At 40.5% G+C, this 19,937-nt stretch overlaps 1 protein-coding gene and 1 long non-coding RNA gene across 3 annotated transcripts; one reads left to right on the top strand and one right to left on the bottom strand.

The window, feature by feature from the left end:
• Window positions 1-439: 439 nt before the first annotated feature.
• Window positions 440-19,935, bottom strand: rundc3aa (RUN domain containing 3Aa). Of its 2 annotated transcripts, none has more exons than XM_017459366.3 (12): window positions 19,731-19,935; window positions 19,263-19,452; window positions 7,563-7,678; window positions 7,342-7,475; window positions 6,981-7,066; window positions 6,700-6,789; window positions 6,417-6,497; window positions 4,894-5,059; window positions 2,345-2,502; window positions 1,589-1,708; window positions 1,384-1,490; window positions 440-1,175 (listed from the first exon to the last, which is right to left on the bottom strand). In XM_017459366.3, the coding sequence occupies exons 2-12, from the start codon at window positions 19,367-19,369 to the stop codon at window positions 1,033-1,035; spliced, it is 1,308 nt and encodes a 435-aa protein (XP_017314855.1). In that variant the 5' UTR covers window positions 19,370-19,452; window positions 19,731-19,935; the 3' UTR covers window positions 440-1,032. The 2 variants fall into 2 exon arrangements, with proteins under 2 accessions (XP_017314855.1, XP_017314844.1); XM_017459355.3 differs by having other exon boundaries at window positions 19,263-19,414; window positions 19,731-19,934.
• LOC108259701 (uncharacterized) lies at window positions 10,771-15,120 on the top strand. The gene is made up of 2 exons (XR_001810989.3): window positions 10,771-11,025; window positions 12,250-15,120. It is a non-coding gene; the product is annotated as an uncharacterized LOC108259701 (long non-coding RNA).
• Window positions 19,936-19,937: the final 2 nt, after the last annotated feature.

The following is a 19,937-nucleotide window of genomic DNA, read 5'->3' as shown; positions in this document are numbered from 1 at the left end:
GCGTGAACTAACAGGTTTTGTCCACTAGAGGTCACCTCGAGTCAATAGAAACAAATGGGCGTTTCTCTGTATTAAGAATAATCAAGATTTGGCAATACACACCTTGTTTTGAAGGTTATATTTGTATAATTTACTCCTTGTTTTCTCCTTATTTTCACTGTGGAAATGTATTGGGGATTGCTATAGACAAAAAGACAATTCAGCCAGTTTTTACATATATCTATAACTTTTATTGTTCAAAATACATAATGAACACTTCCTGTTCACAAAGCCAAAGTCTGAGCATTATTCCTGCAAAAGAAAAGAAAAGAAAAGAAAAGAAAAGAAAACAGACTCGTGGAAATTCCTGACTTTCTCACCTCAGTAATCTAATCTCAGTTAAAGCAGTAAGGCAGAAAAGTAAGCAATATAAATGTGGTGGAAATAAACGTCAGTCCAGTTAGAATGAAAACGAGGGCCGTTTTTATTGATGGACAAAAAACACTACCACTACATAACAAAATAGATCATATGTATAAACAAAGCAGCACAAGTCCTCAAGCCAATCAAAGCTTTATAAACATAAAATAACCACGGGAGATTAAGTTTGCTGTTACCTCCACATACACACAACATCAGGCATAACTGTAGGTGGCACAAGCACATCAGTGAATACATGTACAGTCGTTCAGGATGGAGGTCTGATCTCATGCAGACGAGCACAAATTCATTCTCTCTCATCATGTAATGAAGGTGAGCGGTGGATGTGAGGAATATAGTGATTGGTGATTATATGGCGTTGATCAGAAATTGGGGGATAATGGAGGTTCATGCCAGTATTCAACATTTTCTCAGTATGGAAGCTACAAACCGAGAAAGACATGCCTCTCCAGAACAGTTACACTATTACTTATTTATTAGATGATTTGAGAATATGAATAAATGAGGGCGCACAGTGGTGGAAGACAGAAATGATGAATCTCTAGTCAGAAGAAAAGAAAAACATTTTATGTTTTTTCGTCACTAGTGAGGATGAACCCTAGCTTATGAGCCCTAGCTGGGGGAGAGGGCAGGGCTGGGCTCTGCACTGATGTTCACCAAATACTCGCTGGATTTGAGACTGGCCAGCGATTTGCAGCTTGGCGAAGAGGCTAGAGACCCACATAGGCCCAGCATAGATGGAGTAGTGTCTTTCACTGGGAGGAGAGGAAAGAAAAAAACAAGCATAATCACATGCAAGAAACAGGATTCTTCTCCCACAGTGGAACTGGCAGACCTGCAGTCCGTCACCCACTCACAGGTCCACAGAGCCTCGAAGACTTGTGCATTTTGGCATGTTAGGCCATCATTGTATAAATATGACTCTGTGTGTGTGTTTGTGTGTGTGTATTTAAATGTCTTTACCTCCTGAGCACCAGTCAGTGTCTCCATTTTGTTTCCCATCTGTCTTCAGAGACTCTTTGGAGTTCAGACTGACTTCACCGGAGAGGCTCAAACTGTGAAAACTTCTCCTAAACAGCAGCAATTTGAGGACAGAAAGCACAACACATACCTTAGAAATACATAACGACAGCATTTACACCAACCCAATACACACTTATACACTCACCGGCGGAATAGCTTTACGTCCCTTTGGTTGTTTGCAGTTTGTACAGATGGCCACTGGTTAACCAAGGAGACCGACAGATCTTTTGACAAATGGGCTGGTGCACATGGAATAACACCAGTACTTCAAGATGCGAGACACCAAACGGAAAGAAAAAATATAGACAAGAGAGAGAGAGAGAGAAAGATAAGGGGGATCATATGATTGTGGGGGCAGGAGTTGGCATGCATGATATTCCATTCCTCAGAAAGCAATGGTGCATTTCTGTATGAGATCTGTTCGTGTGCATTGCATTTGTATAGTACAGCTGAGTGTGAACGTGGGCAAACCCTTAGGACAAAGTGAGGAAGACAAAGAAATCATATATACCAAGACATTTAGTATGTGTTAATATTCACATCTTTGCCTTTATAACTGCATCTTTCCTCTGAGCAGCTTTTAGATGTTCTCAGTTGTAACATCTGTCCCCTTTTTCTTGTTGACTTTTTTTCTGTTTGAACTCTGCCAGATGTTACGTTCTGCCAGCCTTATTCAAATCAGGCCTGGAAACCGAGAGGGCTGTGGAAACTGTTTTTCTGATGATTTTGCCTTATGTTTTGGACTGTTGCCCTGCTGCAGGATAACAAGAATAACCTTTCGTTTTTATGTTTTATGCTTTTTTTTTCTTCTTCTTTTTTTTTTTTTTTTTTTAACCAAGAGACCTTGGGGATGCAAACATTTTCACACAGCTGTAAATATATCGTATGTGTCTCTATGTACAGTTGTGCTTGTAGCTCCAGAATAATGGCCTCAAGCTCTTTCTTCTCCTGTTGGCTCTGGATTTGCAGATCCTCCAGTTTTGCATTCAGTCTCTTATTCTCGGTCTCTACGTTCTTCAGCTGTGACTCTCGCAGTCGCACCAATTCTTCCAGATAACCCTAAGAAACAGTCACAATACATACGTTCTGAATAGTATACAGGTAGGTTACTATATGTCTATACTATAGGTCTATAGCAATGCATAATGCCCAGGACAAAGCTTTCTGATTACACAGTAACTCTGGATGGCCTTTCAGTTTCATCATGTGCAGCGTGTGATTACTGACTCCAGTCTTTCATTTGATGCTCTTGTAGATAATATTACTAGGACAGCCTTCTTTCATCTCAGAAATACTGCTAAGATAAGAAATATAATGTCATTACATGATGCAGAAATATTAGTTCACGCTTTCGTCACCTCTAGACTAGATTACTGTAATGCCTTACTGTCTGGATGTTCCAGTAGGTGCATAAAGAAACTCCACTTAGTACAGAATGCAGCTGCAAGAGTCCTTACTAGAACCAAAATATATAACCACATCACCCCGATCTTTATCCACACTGCATTGGCTCCCAGTGAAATTACACACTGATTATAATACACTACTATTGACCTATAAAGCACTAAATGGTCTTGCGCCACGGTATCTAAGTGACCTTTTGGTCTTTTATGATCCGCCATGCCCATTTGTTCGTACGTCAAATAGTGTAGGCTACAGCAGGGGTAAGAGCTTTCTCTTACAAAGCCCCACAGTTATGGAACAGCCTTCAAATTTGTGTTCTGGACTCAGACACGGTCTCAGTGTCTAAGTCCAGGCTGAAAATATATTTGTTTAGTCAAGTTTTTTGTGAATAGTTTTTCTTAGGTAAAGGAGCAGATCTAGAGAGCTCACAGGCATAGAGTGTTGTGGTGAACTGGGGTGTTTGGATGCTGTCGCCCCCACTCTGACGCTTCTCTCAGGTTTGTTGATGGTGGAGCGGTTGGCCACCTTATGTCCCAGGGCGCCCTCATGTCTGTGTTACCTTATGGCCTTTTAGTTATGCGGTCATAGCTAGTCTTACCGGAGTCCCTGCTTGCACTCACTCAAAGTTCATTGTCCTTAAATATTGTGAGAAACTAAGCATACCTAATAATCTCTCCCTCTCTTTCCCTCTCTCTTTCTATCGAGCTACACATGATGCTCCTGAGATACCAGCGATCCTGACCCCTTCTGCTCTCTGGACCTGCCTGATCCATCCTGATGCCCTACTTCTGGTTGGAGTTCTCATTTGTGTTCTCACCGCATACATTGAAGTGTTCATAGTGTACATAGGACCACCATTATTATTATTATTATTATTATTATTATTATTATTATTATTATTTTCACTACTATTATTCTTATTTTTCTATTCAATTCAATTTTATTTGTATAGCGCTTTTTACAATAGACATTGTCTCAAAGCAGCTTTACAGAAATATCAACATGGTATACAGATATTAAAAGTGCGAATTTATCCCAATTGAGCAAGCCGGTGGCGACGGTGGCAAGGAAAAACTCCCTAAGATGTTAAGAGGAAGAAACCTATATATGATTTTTTTAGACATTTTTTTTTCCAATTCTATTCCTGTTTAATGTGTATTCTTTCTTATCTGCTTTTTGTGTAATTGGGCTGCTGTAACAAGGGAATTTCCCTTGTTTCCCTTGTTCCCTTGTGGGATTAATAAAGTTTTGATCTTATCAACTGGCTGTTACATGCTGCTGCTGAGGATGGTACCACTGGTACCATCATGGTACATCATGATGGTACCACTGGTACCATCATGGTACATCATGGCCCCACATGGTACAGCCTAACGATCACTGAGATTGCTGAGGATGGTACCACTTAAAATCCATAAAGATGGCTTTGGACCTCAATTAATGTGAACAGTTATGCTATGATGGCCAGGACTACAATTGCTATTATAGCCTTAGCACTGCAATTACCACAAACAGTTTTGCACTCAAGTCTCCATCAGTGAAAAGTGGGTAAGTTCAACAAAACAGACTTCATGTAAAAACTGTGATGAATTTTCCTGGTTAGACAACTGTACTATTTGACCATGCCGTATTAGCACATTTATAGAAGGGAATTATTTATAATCGCACTATCCGTTGTCACCCAGATGAGGATGGGTTCCCTTTTGAGTCTGGTTCCTCTCAAGGTTTCTTCCTCACATCATCTCAGGGAATTTTTCCTTGCCACCGTCGCCTTTGGCTTGCTCAATAGGGACAAATTCATACATTTAAAATCTATATTCTGAATTTATATATTCTGTAAAGCTGCTTTGGGACAATGTCCATTGTTAAAAGAGCTACACAAATAAAATCTTATTGAATTGAAATCTAAAATAAGCTTCGTTGCTACCCCAAATCCATTATAAAACATCGGACAGTATAGGGATATCAATCCTTCTGCTTTAAGCTCTTGTGTGTTCCTGTGTGCTTTCACATATTTGTATCTAATGTGTGTTTTTGTGTGTTCACCTTCTGGGCGTAGACGATCTTGAACCTCTGCTCCATCTTGCGACACCTGGTGCTCCAGCTCTCCTCATCAGTGACCAGAGGGATATAGGGATGCTCAGCCACGCTGTCTTCACTCGCACTGCTGTCCACACTGCGCCGGTCCTCCTCATCACTCAGGTAGTCATAACTACGGAGAGCAACGTCATCACTATGGCAATCAGAGCTACAGCGCATTCATAGCAATAGTATGACCTTGGATACTGAATGAATAACAATGAGAGAAATTAAGTTCTTATAAGCATTGATAATAATAATAATAATAATAATAATAATAATAATAATAATAATAATTTCTAAACTAACAATATATAGTTATTTATATAGTACATAGATATAGTATATATAGTTTTTTTACATAGTTATCCATCCATCCATTTTCTGTACTGCTTATCCTACACATGGTCGCAGTGGAGCCTGGAGCCTATCTCAGGGAACTCGGGGCACAAGGTGGGCAATACCCTGGCAATACACTGTGCCTACCCATCGCAGGGAACAATTGCACACACATTCACATGTCCACTCACACGCTACTTGGAAATGCCAATCAGCCTACAATGCATGTCTTTGGCCTGGGGGAGGGAACAGGAGTACCCGCAGGAAACCCCCAAAGTACAGGGAGAATATGTGAACTCCAAGCACACAGGGCAGAGGCGGGATTCGAACTCCCAACCCTGGAGGTGCAAGGCAATCATGTTAATCACTAAGCCATCATGCTCGCCCACCCACCCCGCCTCCAAGTTATAGCTATTATATGAACTAGCAATTTTGTCAACTGAGAACAAAATTACTGTATTGAGTTTTCTGAGGTCACAGAGAGCACAGTAAAAATGAATAAATGTTAAGTTTATTCTGTTTACATTTCCGTTTTCCTTTACTAAATTCGTGGTGACATTATGGACCTCCACACCAATCTGCACTTAAGGCTACTCGCTTAATCTATAGGCCATGTCTGTCAATTGGTTCTGTTCACACTTAGCCAGTTGTTTTAGTCATTTAATTGACCATCTTCTCATGGCTTGTGGTGTGCGAGCCTGGCCTACTTTATTTGATCCTACTACTAGAAACTGAAATTTGCAATGGTGAATATGTGCAATAACACTCATTCACACAGAGGCTCATTATGTCTACTGTAAGTTACAGTATGGCCTTAAGGCCCGTGATTTCAACCATTAAATAGTGATATCAAGTTCTGGTCTCGCTGATTCACACTGTATTAATCCATTTAGCAGATAAAGGGGTGCAGGTCATCCACATGGCCCACGGGCTGACTTACTGTGTTAGTGTTTGTAAGTCAAACTAATAGGTTTGTTGCCATGTTTTGTAGTGAGAACTGCTTGTAGACTTTGCTATAATTGTTTTAATACACAACAACAACGAGAACGTCAGCATCTATGAGCTTGCACACTAGGGTCAAAATAGTCAAATCAGTCAAATTCCTGTATAAAGCTTTAATTTGTTGGCGTTTTAGAGTTAACTTCCCTCACCTCTGGGTAAATTTCAAGTATGGTGTGTAATCAATCACAGCAGGAGTCTTCCCATCCAATACCTCTCCCTTCAAACAGAAACTGAAAGAGAGTGACATATGGGACATGAATGAAACAAGATATGTAAAATACTCTGTACTAGTCTCTGAAATGGTTTTGAATTTCACAGTGTATTATAGTAATTATAGTGCAGAAGCAAAGGCATCCTTTATTGTCTGTCTCTCCCTGTAGTATAGAGATCGCAGAGGAAACACACAGCTTCCTATAGATTGGTTATTTTCACCTGAAATCAATGGCACTAAGTCCAATCAGCATCCCTGTCAGGACTGTAGCTTCCTCTCTCAGCATGATGGCACCATCATCATAAAACTTCCTGCACACACACATAAATCTAGATCATGTTTCCGTTATACACACACAGCTGGCTAAATCGGTCTAGGCCCAAAAATAATGTATTGGGGCACATATTTAAAGGACATTCTACAAAATCCATGAAATGCTGTCCAAATTTTTGGGGGTTAAAAGTCACTCACGAAGATAAAAAAAATCTTTTAGACTTCTAACCTCGTGGTCCGAGTATCTCTTAAGGCTGTGGCAATGTATTCAGACAAACGCTTCTCCATGAGGGCCATGCGAATCCATGCCCGGCCCTACAGAAATGATCAAAGGAATTACTGAAGATAAAATAAAATACGTCATCAAAAAATAAAAATAAAACAGTTGCTGTTAAGAATTGCTACAAGAGCCCCATGGCCGTCACGTTATCATATGATGAAACATATCAGATTTGCTAAGAGCAGAAAATAATACCTCATTTAATACTGAATTATAGAATGGTCATTTGTTCTTATTATTCAGGGCTCAGAAACTTTAGAAGAGCCAAGAATCATGTGAGGATAGATATGTTAATAGTTAAGACTCTTGCCTTGGCTCGGGACGTGCTGATGTTTTCAATGTTCTCAATGCTGCTGATGCAGTTGTTGTAAACTTTACTGCAGGCCAGGCGAACATAATCCCAGAAACTCCTCTGTCCATCTGAGCTGAACCAACCGCCTGGACCTGATCAAACACCAAATAACAAAATCATAGGACCTATGATTTTCAAAAGTACTTACTTAGTGCACACAAATGATGACAGATGTTCACCTTTGAAGCGGTGACTGAGTATGTGCTCCAAGATTGCAGCAAAGTTAACAAACTCTTCCGATGAGTCATCGATGGGCTCAGCTGTGTACTTCTCCAGTAGAGTCTTTACTGAAAACCTGAATTAAGGAGATAAAGAGGGAGAAGGGTAAAATAGATTACGACTGCACATTAATTTCTTATTATAAATATACGTTCACAGAGAAATGCTGTAAAATAGTGTCCATATGCACACACAGGCTTCAGTTCTCCACTCTAACTGAAGGACTGGGAGCTTTTGGGAATGGTGCCACAGCAGGCAACTGAGGTCACCCCTAATTGTCCTGTGTACTACACAATGCACCTCTTCAAATGCCCTGCCTCTATTAGTAGGACAGTGATCACAATCAGAGTCCTTGTAGCCCTACCCAATCGTGCAATGCTATTGTTGGCATGAGGACCTTTGTCCATTTGCCTCAGTTCCTTTCTGTTTCCCCCCCCCCTTCTTTATAAGATCAGCTTCACAGTTAGAAAATGACAGAATACCCTAAACAAACACCCACACACTCTACATCTCTCCACCCACTCATTGAAAAAGCGATGGCCTGATCTATTTAGTGCTGCCTTCTGCAGTAGCACAGCTACTCTGGATCTCCTCTGTCTCACAAGGTTTTATAGCACAGGAAAACCTGTAGGTTCTGGCATGCAGGGACTGCACTAACCCACTCCTACACAACCAAAGTGCAGAAAGAGAGAGACTGAAACAGGGCTGGCGGTATCTCTGGAGCCGGGCACCATTCATGCCTTCATGGGGAACACCAGCATCACTGAAGGCAAGACGGCCCTGTCTTTAGGTGGTTCCTCTATAGCTCGTGGCAAGACCTCAATCACCATGGGCAAGTCTTCAATCACCCGCGGCGTGACCACAACCTCCATGGGGGACTCCACCATCACACGAGGCAAGACTACCATCTCCCTGGGCAGAGCAAGCTTCAGCAGAGGCAAAACCACAACCTCTTTTGGAAAGGCTCTGCTGTCCAAACGTCGAACCACTTAAATGGCAAAAAGCACCACAACTGCTGGAATGAAGAGCAAGTTGTCAAAACTGAGGAGGACAGTCGATGACCGTGAGGCCACAGACATCCAGGAAGAACCAACTGGAAGCAGATCAAGAGAAAAGGCATCTATTTTGTTGAGAAAGACTTCCTTCATAAAAGGGAAGATGAAACTTCTTAGAAGCAAGAACGCCATTTCATGGGGACAAACCGCTGTCTCGAGAAGCAAGACCAAACTGAGGAGGGGAGAGACAGCATTTACGGTGGGTACAACCACAATTACACATGGGGATACCACTAGTTCCTTAAGCAAGGCCACTTTAAGTCAAGGAAAGAAGTCTGTAACTGTAGTAAAAACATTCCTCAAAAGAGGCAAAGACACTCAATGGAACCTCTACTGGGATTTTCATCTTTGACTGAAATACATTTACCAAACGAATAGACTTCGGAATAAAGAACGTTCATGCAAGTGAGTTGATGTGTGAGATGCAAGTGTATCATCAAAAGGATATAGAATCAGTTGTTATTGTATCTTAAATCAGGTTGAAGTCTTTTATGAAATTTGTGTTCCTGAGCTGGAATATGGTTGAAAAGTCGGAGCTGATTTAAAAAAAATATTCCTTTATGTGATGAGGGGAATCAGCCAGAAATGCAGATTCTAAGGTCATGAGTATATAGTTGGTTTGAAGCAAGTGTTTGTATGCTTGGTGTGCTGGCAGGATTCCAGTAGGAAACAGCTGGTATGGTGTAATGCGTATACACGAAAGAAGTCATGTGTCTGAAGAGAACCAATAATGCAAGATTCTGTTCTAAGAGGCAGTCTTATCATATATGGCAACAGTGCAAAAGACTTCTATGAGATAACCAATACAGAAAGTATATGTACACTATTCGTAGATAACAACATCTGCTATACTAAATGTCAACAGACTAATGGAATTCTCAGCTAGGGTAACAAACATTAATAAACTGTATTTTAATATAGTTGAAAACTTTGTTTCTTTATTATTATTATTATTATTATTATTATTATTATTATTATTATTATTATTAGTAGTAGTAGTAGTAGTAGTAGTATTTTATCAGAGGGGTTCACACACAACCACAAAATCCTAGTAACAGATTATTACAGATCTCTATGTGGAGCTTACTTTTTGAAAAATGGCACAAAAAGAGACTGAAGGCTTGTTGACCCCAAAATTTGATTTGATGCATTTTGAACAATTTAAATCCATCAAATCTGTCACTCAAATGTTTTCTCTTTGCTGGTTGTGTAAATCAAAAGGAAAACCCTAAACTATTTTTAAGACCATTTTTCATATCTGTAACCACACATTGTACCCATGTACAGTATCACCAGAGACAGCATTAGAGAACAGTTCTAGCAGAAAACAATGCCAAGGAACTTAGTGATGTCACCACCGATTGTATCTTTCAACAATGTGTCCTTCAGTTTGGTTCACGGCCTCGCATTGCCAGCGGTACAATGGAAACCACTGTCCTACCGGCCCCCAGATAGGGCTGCGGCCTCCTACAGCAGTTTCTATCCATTCACTTCATACAGGGGAGGTATGTGGCCTTCTGGAGCCCACGTCGTCCTTCTCAACAACGGCTTTTTGCTGCTACATGGGGGTTGTACCGAATGCATTTAGCATTCTGGTCCCATCCCAACACTTGCTGCGTGGATCCGTCACACCCTGCCAGGCATTGTCTGTGCAAGTGTGCTGCTACAAGGGTATGTGATGAGCCATTACATCTTTGTCCTGTGAAACCAAAGGAGCAAAAAAAACAAACAAAAAAAAAACCTAACTTCCCCAAGCAGGAGAGACAAGATTTAACCCCAACGTTCTCAACATCTCCCAGGCTGGCTGCTGCGGGAGGAGATCCCCTGCTCCACCACGAATTGGTTCTTCACCATGGGTAACACCAGCTTTACAGAGGGCAGGACAGCCCTCAACCTGGGAAACACGTCCATCAAGAGGGAGAAGAGTAAGATTTTGATGGGCAACAGCTCGATCTCTCGTGGGAAGAGCACCACATCCCTGGGCTCCTCAACCATTACTAGTGGAAAGACCAAGATCTCCCTGGGGAATGCTTCCTACAGCAGAGGCACCAAGACCACATCCTTCCGAAAGGCATTCATGCCCAAAAGGAAGACTCTTTAACAGGGAGTGGGGCCAAATTGTCTGGTTAAGGGTGTGTGGGGAGAGTGTGGGGCATCAGGAAGGTGGAGGGGAGTTTTCTACAGTGTCTCAAATACCAAAAATATCAAAGAAAACTGAAGCCAAAGCATCACCACAACGGAATTCTGAGGGGGTTATTTTGGGCATCAAGTTAATTTATTTTTTCGACACCCAGAAACTCTGGGATTCAATTCGACATCAAGATATCTTCTGTTCCAGAAACTGTTTTGGATTAAGTCATAGACGCAGGTTAGTGAGTCAAGATACCTGCAAAGTGTTCTGTTATGTTTTCTCTTTCATGGAAATATTCTGGTCAGGGTAAGTTGTTAAATCTGTTTAGGCCACAATATATACAGCATTTAAATTTACTGCTTGGAGATTTTTTGGGGTTAAGGTGCTCTTTTGACTGGTCCTACAGTAATGATCAAAGAGCTTGATATTTAAATTGGACAGTTTACATTTCTTACTCTATGAATCTAATTAAGTATGGAGAGATATGGAGGAATATACAGTAGGATATAAAGTTTTTGAGTGATACCCTGGCATAATCAGGCTTTGGGAGCTGCAGATAGAAGGACAAACCAAGGGCACAACACATGTTAGTCAAAGCAATTACCTGTCCCTTGAAAAGAGAGGACAGTAGTCACTCTTATCTGACAAGAGGTAATGCGCCAGCAGTTTCTTATTCCAGCCAAATAGGTGTCACACTTAATAGTTGTTTGTAAACCATCGATTACGCAAATGGAATCTGGTGATCCTCCTACTTGATTGGAATGAAAACCTGCAGCTGGCTCTTTGTAGATTGGATTGAAGACCACGGAAGAAAAGCTTTGTAAGAAGTCCAAAGTTTACATGGTTTCTCAAAGCATGAAGTCCATATTTACATATAAACTTATGTATGTGATGGAGGCGTACAAATGTAGGGCTCCAAGCTAGTGTGGGCAAGTGCATGGCTAAATCTTTGCCTTTCTGAAGATAAGCTAGCTGAAGAAAGAACTTGCATACCTCAAATGCTAATTGGTGAATGGCAGCAAGATGCCCTTGGTACGATTTGACACTGACAAACAAATGTACAGCCACAACAAATGGCTTTTGTGCCATAGCTCTCGCCCACCGTGGCAGCATGCCAAGGGAAAGCCATGCTGTGCCCCTTTGAAAGAGTCCCTCAGAAAGGCAGTTTATGGAAGATTAATGCACTTTGAAGCTACCCTCCACATATTTGGTCAAATGGCATTAAAGTGAAGATTCTCAGTCTAGACATGCTGCCTTAATGTTTCTATTCCACATTCTCCTCTTCTCCAATAGTTCATTATATCTCCTACGTAGTCAGACATCCCGCTTTCTTCTTCTCTTCTGCAATTGTCTCACCATCCTTCTTATGTTCTTCCCCTATCTATTTCTCAGTTGATATTTATACACTTCTCTTTTTCCACCCCCTCCCTGTCCTTGTCTCTCTATGTCTCTCTTCCCCAGTACCTTCAGGATCAACTGACTTTATGGGGTGCCTCCATTCTTGAAGCTCAACAGCAGATATAAAACTTTTCTCCAAATCTTTGTCATTACACGCCAAGACCACACCAGATCAGGAACTATAAATATGAATTTAGTTGATTCATCTCTACAAACAGTTTGGCCATGAAGCCCATAACATCTAATATTCAGTTTTCCATCAAGTATGACGAAGTTAATTGTCTATTGCATGTGTTAAGTAAATGGCAAATGTATGTAAATTCTGAGGGTTGACAGAGGTTGAGATTAGAAGGTTTGACATCCTGTACTGAACATAGAGTCTATAAAGGAGTGATGATTGGTCAATATTAGGAAATTCAGAAAGCAAGAAGTTTGGGTAAATATAAATGTGATTTAAGGACAGAGACTACAAGAGAGTAATGAAATCACAAACACAAAAATAGTGTTTGGATCCATTCCATACCACAACGTTTGTTTGTTTAGCATTTTAATTAACCCAAATTTTAATTATAAATTACGGCATTTCAATGGTCTCAAACTCATTCAGCAATCTTTAAAGTGAGACTGGAATTTATATTATAATAAATCTTTCCTGGTGAGCACAAACTATCTTTTCAAAAAATAAAAAGAGAGACGCAGGAGAAGTTTGGAGAAGGAAACAAGTCACAGCAGTGAAGTGCCCTTGTCCCTCCCTGTCTCTGAAGGGCACTCCAGATAACAAGTGGTTCACCTTAAATACCATGTTACCTCATGTTTCACACATCAATTCATTTCTTCCTTCGAAGCTAAATCCCAGGTTCTCCCTCACGATGGGAGGAAAAAGCTCAAGAATGCTACAAGAAATAAATAATAAACAATTATAATACAATATTAATGTTAAAATGTTATTTTGTCTTAGGTTGAACATGCTGCCACCACCAACTTCCCTAAGCATCTGCCACATGAATTAGCCTTCTATACGAGACAAATTACTTCTATTCCTCCTATTCAACAGCCTGCACTTCTGCCTAGTTTCCACAACAGCCTTTGTCTTTTTAAACGTCTTTACATAATGTTTTGAGCAAGGGCCATTGTTCCCTGGACTTACACTCTTATTTGCAACTCCAGGAATCAATGAATTCAGGGAAGAGACTTATTTTATGCTAAGCTCAAAATGTTTTCTTTACGTTCTTGCTGAAATCGTGTCATGCAAATTTTCATTCAGCCCTCAAACATGTGGAGACTTACTTAAAACAGAGACTTTCTTCAGACCTGCTGGAACTCCGACCTCTCATCTTTTACCTGGAAAAGAAGTCATCATGCCCCACGCAAAACCCCAGGATCACCCTGTGATGATGATGATGATGATACCACTTACTCCTGTGTTACTGTCCTTATATTATGTTTTATATCACTGTATTCATGTCATATAAATGGAGATCATAATAATCCATGCATAAAGTGACTCATGCTGATAAAGGATCAGCGCCCTCATTGTCTATATAACATTGGGAAATGAAAGCCAAAAACTGATCCCAGTTAGAACAGTCTCTTAATTTCTATACCTATGATTTCAGACGTATGCGCCTCTGTAGAATGTGTTGTAAGGCACCGATACAGATGAAATGCCCTAAAAATACTGGTTTTATTTCGAAAAGGTAAACGTAAACCGTGTCGGCATGTAAAACTGTGTGTAGTGTGGATTATGTCTGTGAAATGTGTGAAAGGTCGAAGGGTTTTTAAAAAACAACAACTACATCATAACTAATGCTTTAGACATTAATGTTGATCCACCACAGATGGAACAGGTTGGGCAAGGACAAGTGAAACCAACTGTGTTTTTGAATGTCTAATCAAGTTTAGTCGTTCTTCATGTAGCCTACAAGCCTGTTCAGACAGTGGTGCTGGGAAATTTGTACCGTATTTAAAAACACAAACATAAAAAAAACAACATTTAAGTGATTGAACTATTGCACTTGTAGGAATTTTTCATGTCACCATCCTTTAGAACACATATTCCTAACAGGACATACCTCATGTCCTGCACATTTTAGTGTCTTCCCTGGTCCCATCATATCTGGTTCAACTAGTCATCTAATAAAGAGCTCTAAGCTGACATGGGCAAGCAGGGAAAGCATAAAATTGTGTAGGACAAGGGGTTCCTCAGGACCAGGGCTGGTTGGTTCACCAAGAAACAGTGCCATGCTGCCCTCTAGAGGGTTTGAGAGCAATGAAAAGTCTATGTTTTGACCAGCACTATTTAAGAATACTTAAAAGTAGTTACCGGTTAATCACCACCCCAGATGCAACATATATGATAAGACATTAAGCCACTGCTGATGTCTGATATCAGAGGAACCTATTTGATTTTGAACTATTTGATCAATAAACACGAGTGGGCAAATCAATAGAGAACACGGTCTGGCAACTGAGAGTTAAGGGACACCGACAAGCAAGCTGAAAACCAGACCAAGAAACACAGAAGGTTTCAGATACATAAAGTTTTACAGTCCTTAAGAACTAATTTATGTAGTTACTCTAAAATGTAATGGCCATTTACTGTTGAGATGTCTATTCTAGCAACTATTAATTAAATTTCAGGCTTTAACAGTTTTATTCTATTCAAGTCCTTGTCTTATGTAGCTTGTCTTTAAATGTCTGAGATTAGATTGGTCTTCATGTGGTCAAATAGGGGTCCTGGAGGAAAAAAATGGCCACTGTTCTTGTCAGTGAAAATGTCTTTGTGTTTACTGAAAATCCATTTTTGAAGTTCTTTTTTTTCCCCCCCTCTTTCTTGCTGTTTTGGGATGTTACATGTTTAACCAGTCTTCAATAGACACCTGGAAAGGGAGGTTCTGATTGTAGTGCTTGTTTAATAAACAGTTGCTGACTTTTGCTCGTGTTTTTCTACTTTTGTCGAATTCTTTAAAAAAAACAAAAAAAACTAACAAAAACACACATCTTACAGACATACAACCAACTACATCTCAAAAGATACCGAAGAACATATAGCTATTTGGAAAGAGAGTCTGGGTGCTTCACTGAGAGCTTCATATCAATAAGTTGGAGTACGTTCCATAAGACTATTTGACCATGAGTCATTTCATGGATTATAGGACCCCAGGTCCTATAATTGTACATTCAGTGGCCGAGAGAAATATTCATTGCCCACTGATCATACTAGACAAACTTAAAGAATTACCAAGTATGGTACTATTCCATGGGCCAGTAAAATATACAGGGCAAGTGGGTACTTGGCAGTGTGGGGACCTCTTTGCTCTATGAGTTTCAAGTTGTCCTGTACTTGCATGTACAGATCCACCTGTAGTGACCTGTAATGTGGAACCCTAGATCAATGGGTCCTTTTAGAGAAGGCTCCAAGTAGGAAGCTGGAAACATTAATTATTCAAAGAATCTGTCAGTAATCCCTAAGTGTGTGTGGTCCTGCAGGTACATCATTTCATTCCACTGGATATAGATATAAACACTGGTGATTCATCCATGACTTAACTGCACTACATGGGTATTTTCAACCTTACAAATGAAGCCCTGAAACCCTTCACACTGTCAGCTCAGCTACTGATCAGAAGGTGCTCGGTTCAAATCGAAAAGCATTCAGATCTGTTGAAAAAGGCCCTTAATCCATAAACTGATCTGTAGTATACATTCTTAGTTGCAAGATTAAAGCTTCAACAAAATGAGTCGAACGTAAATGTACAAAACTAGTGTTTCACTTTACTAAAGCTTGGACCACACAGGATCATTTATAGGTCTTTGATTACTCTAGTAACTGCAGTTTCATCCTGCTGCACCTAAGATGCACTTAGAGTTTCCATGTATCAGAAATGATCCATTGGGAAATGGTATATCCTGTTGGTTTATTCAGCACTCTTGTATCAATGGATCCAGAGTGGGAAAGAAGACATGAAGACAAACCTCCATTGGCAGACGACTGCTGCTGAACTGATTTATGAAAAAAGATGTAACTCTCAGTGTTTTGTTAAAAGTCAGATATATGGAAGGGAACTGGTAAGTACTCTCAAATTAAAGCACATTTCCACTAACAAAACCTTCCTAAATAACCATAAATCAAATGCCTAAGCATTGCTATATTAATTGTGGTATATTTGTATTTTTTGTACATGCAAAAAAAAACACCATTTTTAAAAATAAATAAATAAATAAAAAGAACTCTGGTGGTTCAAATCCCACCTCCGCCCTGTGTACACGGTGTTTGCATGTTCTCCCCGTGCTTCAGGGGATTTCCTCCCCCAGTCCAAAGACATGCATTGTAGGCTAATTGGCATTTCCAAATTGGTCATAGTGTGTGAATGTGTGTGATTGTGCCCTACAGTCGGTTGGCACCCCATCCAGGGTGTCCCCTGCCTTGTGCCCTAAGTTTCCTGGGAAAGGCTCCAGGCTCTGCCACGAATCTGTGTAGGATACACGGTATGGAAGATGGAGGGATTGGATAGTCCGTGCTCTTCAATATAACTGCTCTGAATATCCTGCTTTTGAATTTAAGTGCCATCAGTAAAATTGTCAATCATTTTATTTCACACTGGGGCCAAACAGCTTCATTTTTGCTTCATTACATTTCACCTTAGAAGAAAAACTGCTCCAGTTCAAAGGCACATACCACAGCAATCATCAGAGGGTACTAGAGCTTGCTAACTTTTCTGAGATCGGCAAGAATATTTGAGCTGCTTTGCTTTGCCACGTTAAGGTTCTTCCATGATTAGCTGAATCTCTGAGAATGCTAAGTTGTTGATATTCCATGCTCGAACCACAAGTGCAGATCACTGAAAATTCAGTCAGTAATGCTATCCAGCATTGCAAGATTGATACTGGGGATAGAAAATATCGCATCACTAACAGCTGTATCTATAAATCCAGAATATAGCCTCGATATTCAGTCATACAAAATGACAGTCTAACGTGCCATAAGGTCCACCTAGTAAAGTTGGGAGAACCCAAGAACCCTGAAGTCACTGAACATGGTGACATGGTGAAATGTCAAGTTTCCCTTCAGGAAAATATGACCTGTTACGCTTGTAGAGATAAAGGATAACCACGAGACCTTACTATTTACTTAATTGCAAGCAAAAATACTAGGGCCTTCCCAAATTTAATCTAGTTTGGAACACTATATGGCCATATTAATGAAAAATTAATATTTACCAAGAATAAAAATGCCAGGATCAATAAATACACATGAATATACAATTCGGAAAAGTCTACATGTCCCCCTTGCTTTCAAAATACCTAGCCAGCTAGCCACTGCTCATAAATTAGCTTGTACTTTTCACAGTTAGACAGAAGTGGCATTTCAGCGTTTAAGTCTTGATTTTGCATTGTCCTATTCGCAGTGCTTTATTTGACACAAGCCAAGACTGTCAAAACGTACCATGATGCCCAAATTTTTGTTCAGCACGATCATTAGCCAAGTTAGTTAGCTTAGTATGCAGATTACGGTACCATATGGCCCTGTAATAATATTCATCAGACATGACAGGCTCAGCACCACTGAACCTAGTCCCCCCCATCTGTATTCAGTCCATTAATTTAGAAAATTTTCAAGTTCAGTGCTTCAGGAATCACTTTATCCTGGTCAGAGTCACGGTGGTTATGTAGCCCAGGGGTTCCCAAACTTTTCCAGGGCAAGGCCCCCCAAATGGCATTAACATTTGACCGAGGTCCCCCTTTTGAAAGATGTCTTTAAAAAAAAAAACATTAAAAATACAGACTTCTGAATATATCCCCCTTGTTTATTAATAATTACATATTATATCTTTACATTACATTAGGAATTGATTGTGTGTGTGTGTGTGTGGTTGTCTGAGAGTGAGAAAGAGAAAACATACTAGTGGGAGGGATGGGCACACCAAATTGTTGAGGCCCCCCGGGCGCCCCCTGGCAGCCCCCACTTTGAAAACCATTGATGTAGCCTGTCACTAGAATACTGGGTGCGAGGTGGGAATACAATCTGGACAATTAATGAATGGATGAATGAAAAGTTCAGGGGTACTTGTTCAGTGTTTAACAGAATATCTTGGAGGTGACACATGGCTGATATACTATTTATCAGGCATAGGCTCCGGATCTACCGCCTCCCCGACCAGGATGAAGGGGTTACTGAGGATGGACGGATAAATGGATGAATGGTGGCCTCTGGTGGAATAATACTTTCCCACATTATTGTACACTATGTTGAGACGCTGGTGGTCCGCATGCTACTTCCTTTACCTTTGTAGATCATTTCTGGCACTTGGTCGTCACAGATAAAAACACAGATCGGTCATCAGAGACATGCTTGGTGGTGATTTCTTTACTGGTACGCAGTAAGCCTCGTCTAAACTATGCAATTACCAAGTGAACTTAGGGACATCTCCATCTCCAAACAAACAAACAGAGACACAGACCGACCCATAGACACTACACAGTTAGTCCATGGTTAGACCAATGCAGCGCCCAATCATAACAAAACGTTAGATGATAATGTTATGATGCGTTTTCCTTTTAAAAAATAAATTCATATATCCCTATTTTCACATTGACTCCTGAGAATCCTGTATCATGAGCACTTTGTCCTTCTAAAGGCGTGATGAAGGATGCTGATGGCTTCACAGAAGATCAGCTGAAGGTGAATGCTCGTTTCTGTGCTAGTATTCCTTTTCCTCTTACTCCCTAAAGCACATTTCTAGCTATTTAACGCATGGGATTTCCATGTGAAATAAGATATCTTGACGCTGACTCACTGCTTTGAGTGATTTACGCCACAAAGGCGCAGGTGTCCCACAGAGATCGTGACATATTTTTAAACTTAGAAACTCGCTTTGGCCTTAAAGCCATATTCGTGATTGTCAATAAATAAAGCAGTCATGCTCTTAAAGCCCGATTCGGTCCAATTCCGCAGGCTCCTGTGACGCCGAACAAACGACGTTGAGTCAAATCGCTTATTCATGCAGCAGACTGCCCACAGGCTCCCCATGGAGACGGACGTTGGACATGGATGTTCTCTGAAAAGCAACCCTTACCTGCAGACAGTGATGAGGTTCTTGCGCTCCACCGCCACGTTCCTGTTAGACGCTTTTTTCGACGTTAGACCCATAGCCATCGCGGTGTGGATGCAAGACGCTTCCATCCGATGGAGCCTTAACACTTCGAGCCGTGAGCCTCCAACCCCTCCCTTTGGACCAAAACACACGATTCACACGCCACAGACTCCTACACCACAGGACAAACTCGACATCTCACATGATTGAAATGATGATCTGAATTCATTATAGATCACATCCCTGCAGTAGGATACCTATTACTACAACCAGCACTTTGTTTACACAAATTCTACCTGCTCTTAAAATAGAAACTCTCCACCAAAATAGACTAACAGAAGATTCTGTATTTGTGATTTAAGCTACTTATTTGGATAAAGATGGAGCAGTTAAATAACTGCACCCCCCTAAAAAAAAAAATACCCCTTAAACATTTACCCCTATACATACCATGACAGCACGGTGCACTTCCCCCCTCTCTGTATATGACGTTGTCCAGATAACTCGAAAATACAGCTGTTTTTATTCCATTTTATATCTAAACTATATTGTTGTTTTATATGCATCCTTTTGTGCACAATGCAGTAATCTAGTTTTATGTTTAAAGCAAACAGACATTTCAAAACACCGGGTTAAATACACACTACGTCACACGCC

This window comes from Ictalurus punctatus, chromosome 2, assembly GCF_001660625.3.
Source record: "Ictalurus punctatus breed USDA103 chromosome 2, Coco_2.0, whole genome shotgun sequence".
In the NCBI taxonomy this organism is placed as follows: Eukaryota; Metazoa; Chordata; class Actinopteri; order Siluriformes; family Ictaluridae; genus Ictalurus; species Ictalurus punctatus.
The sequence above is the reverse complement of the archived record's forward strand: the minus strand, read 5'-3'. Positions and strand labels throughout refer to the sequence as shown.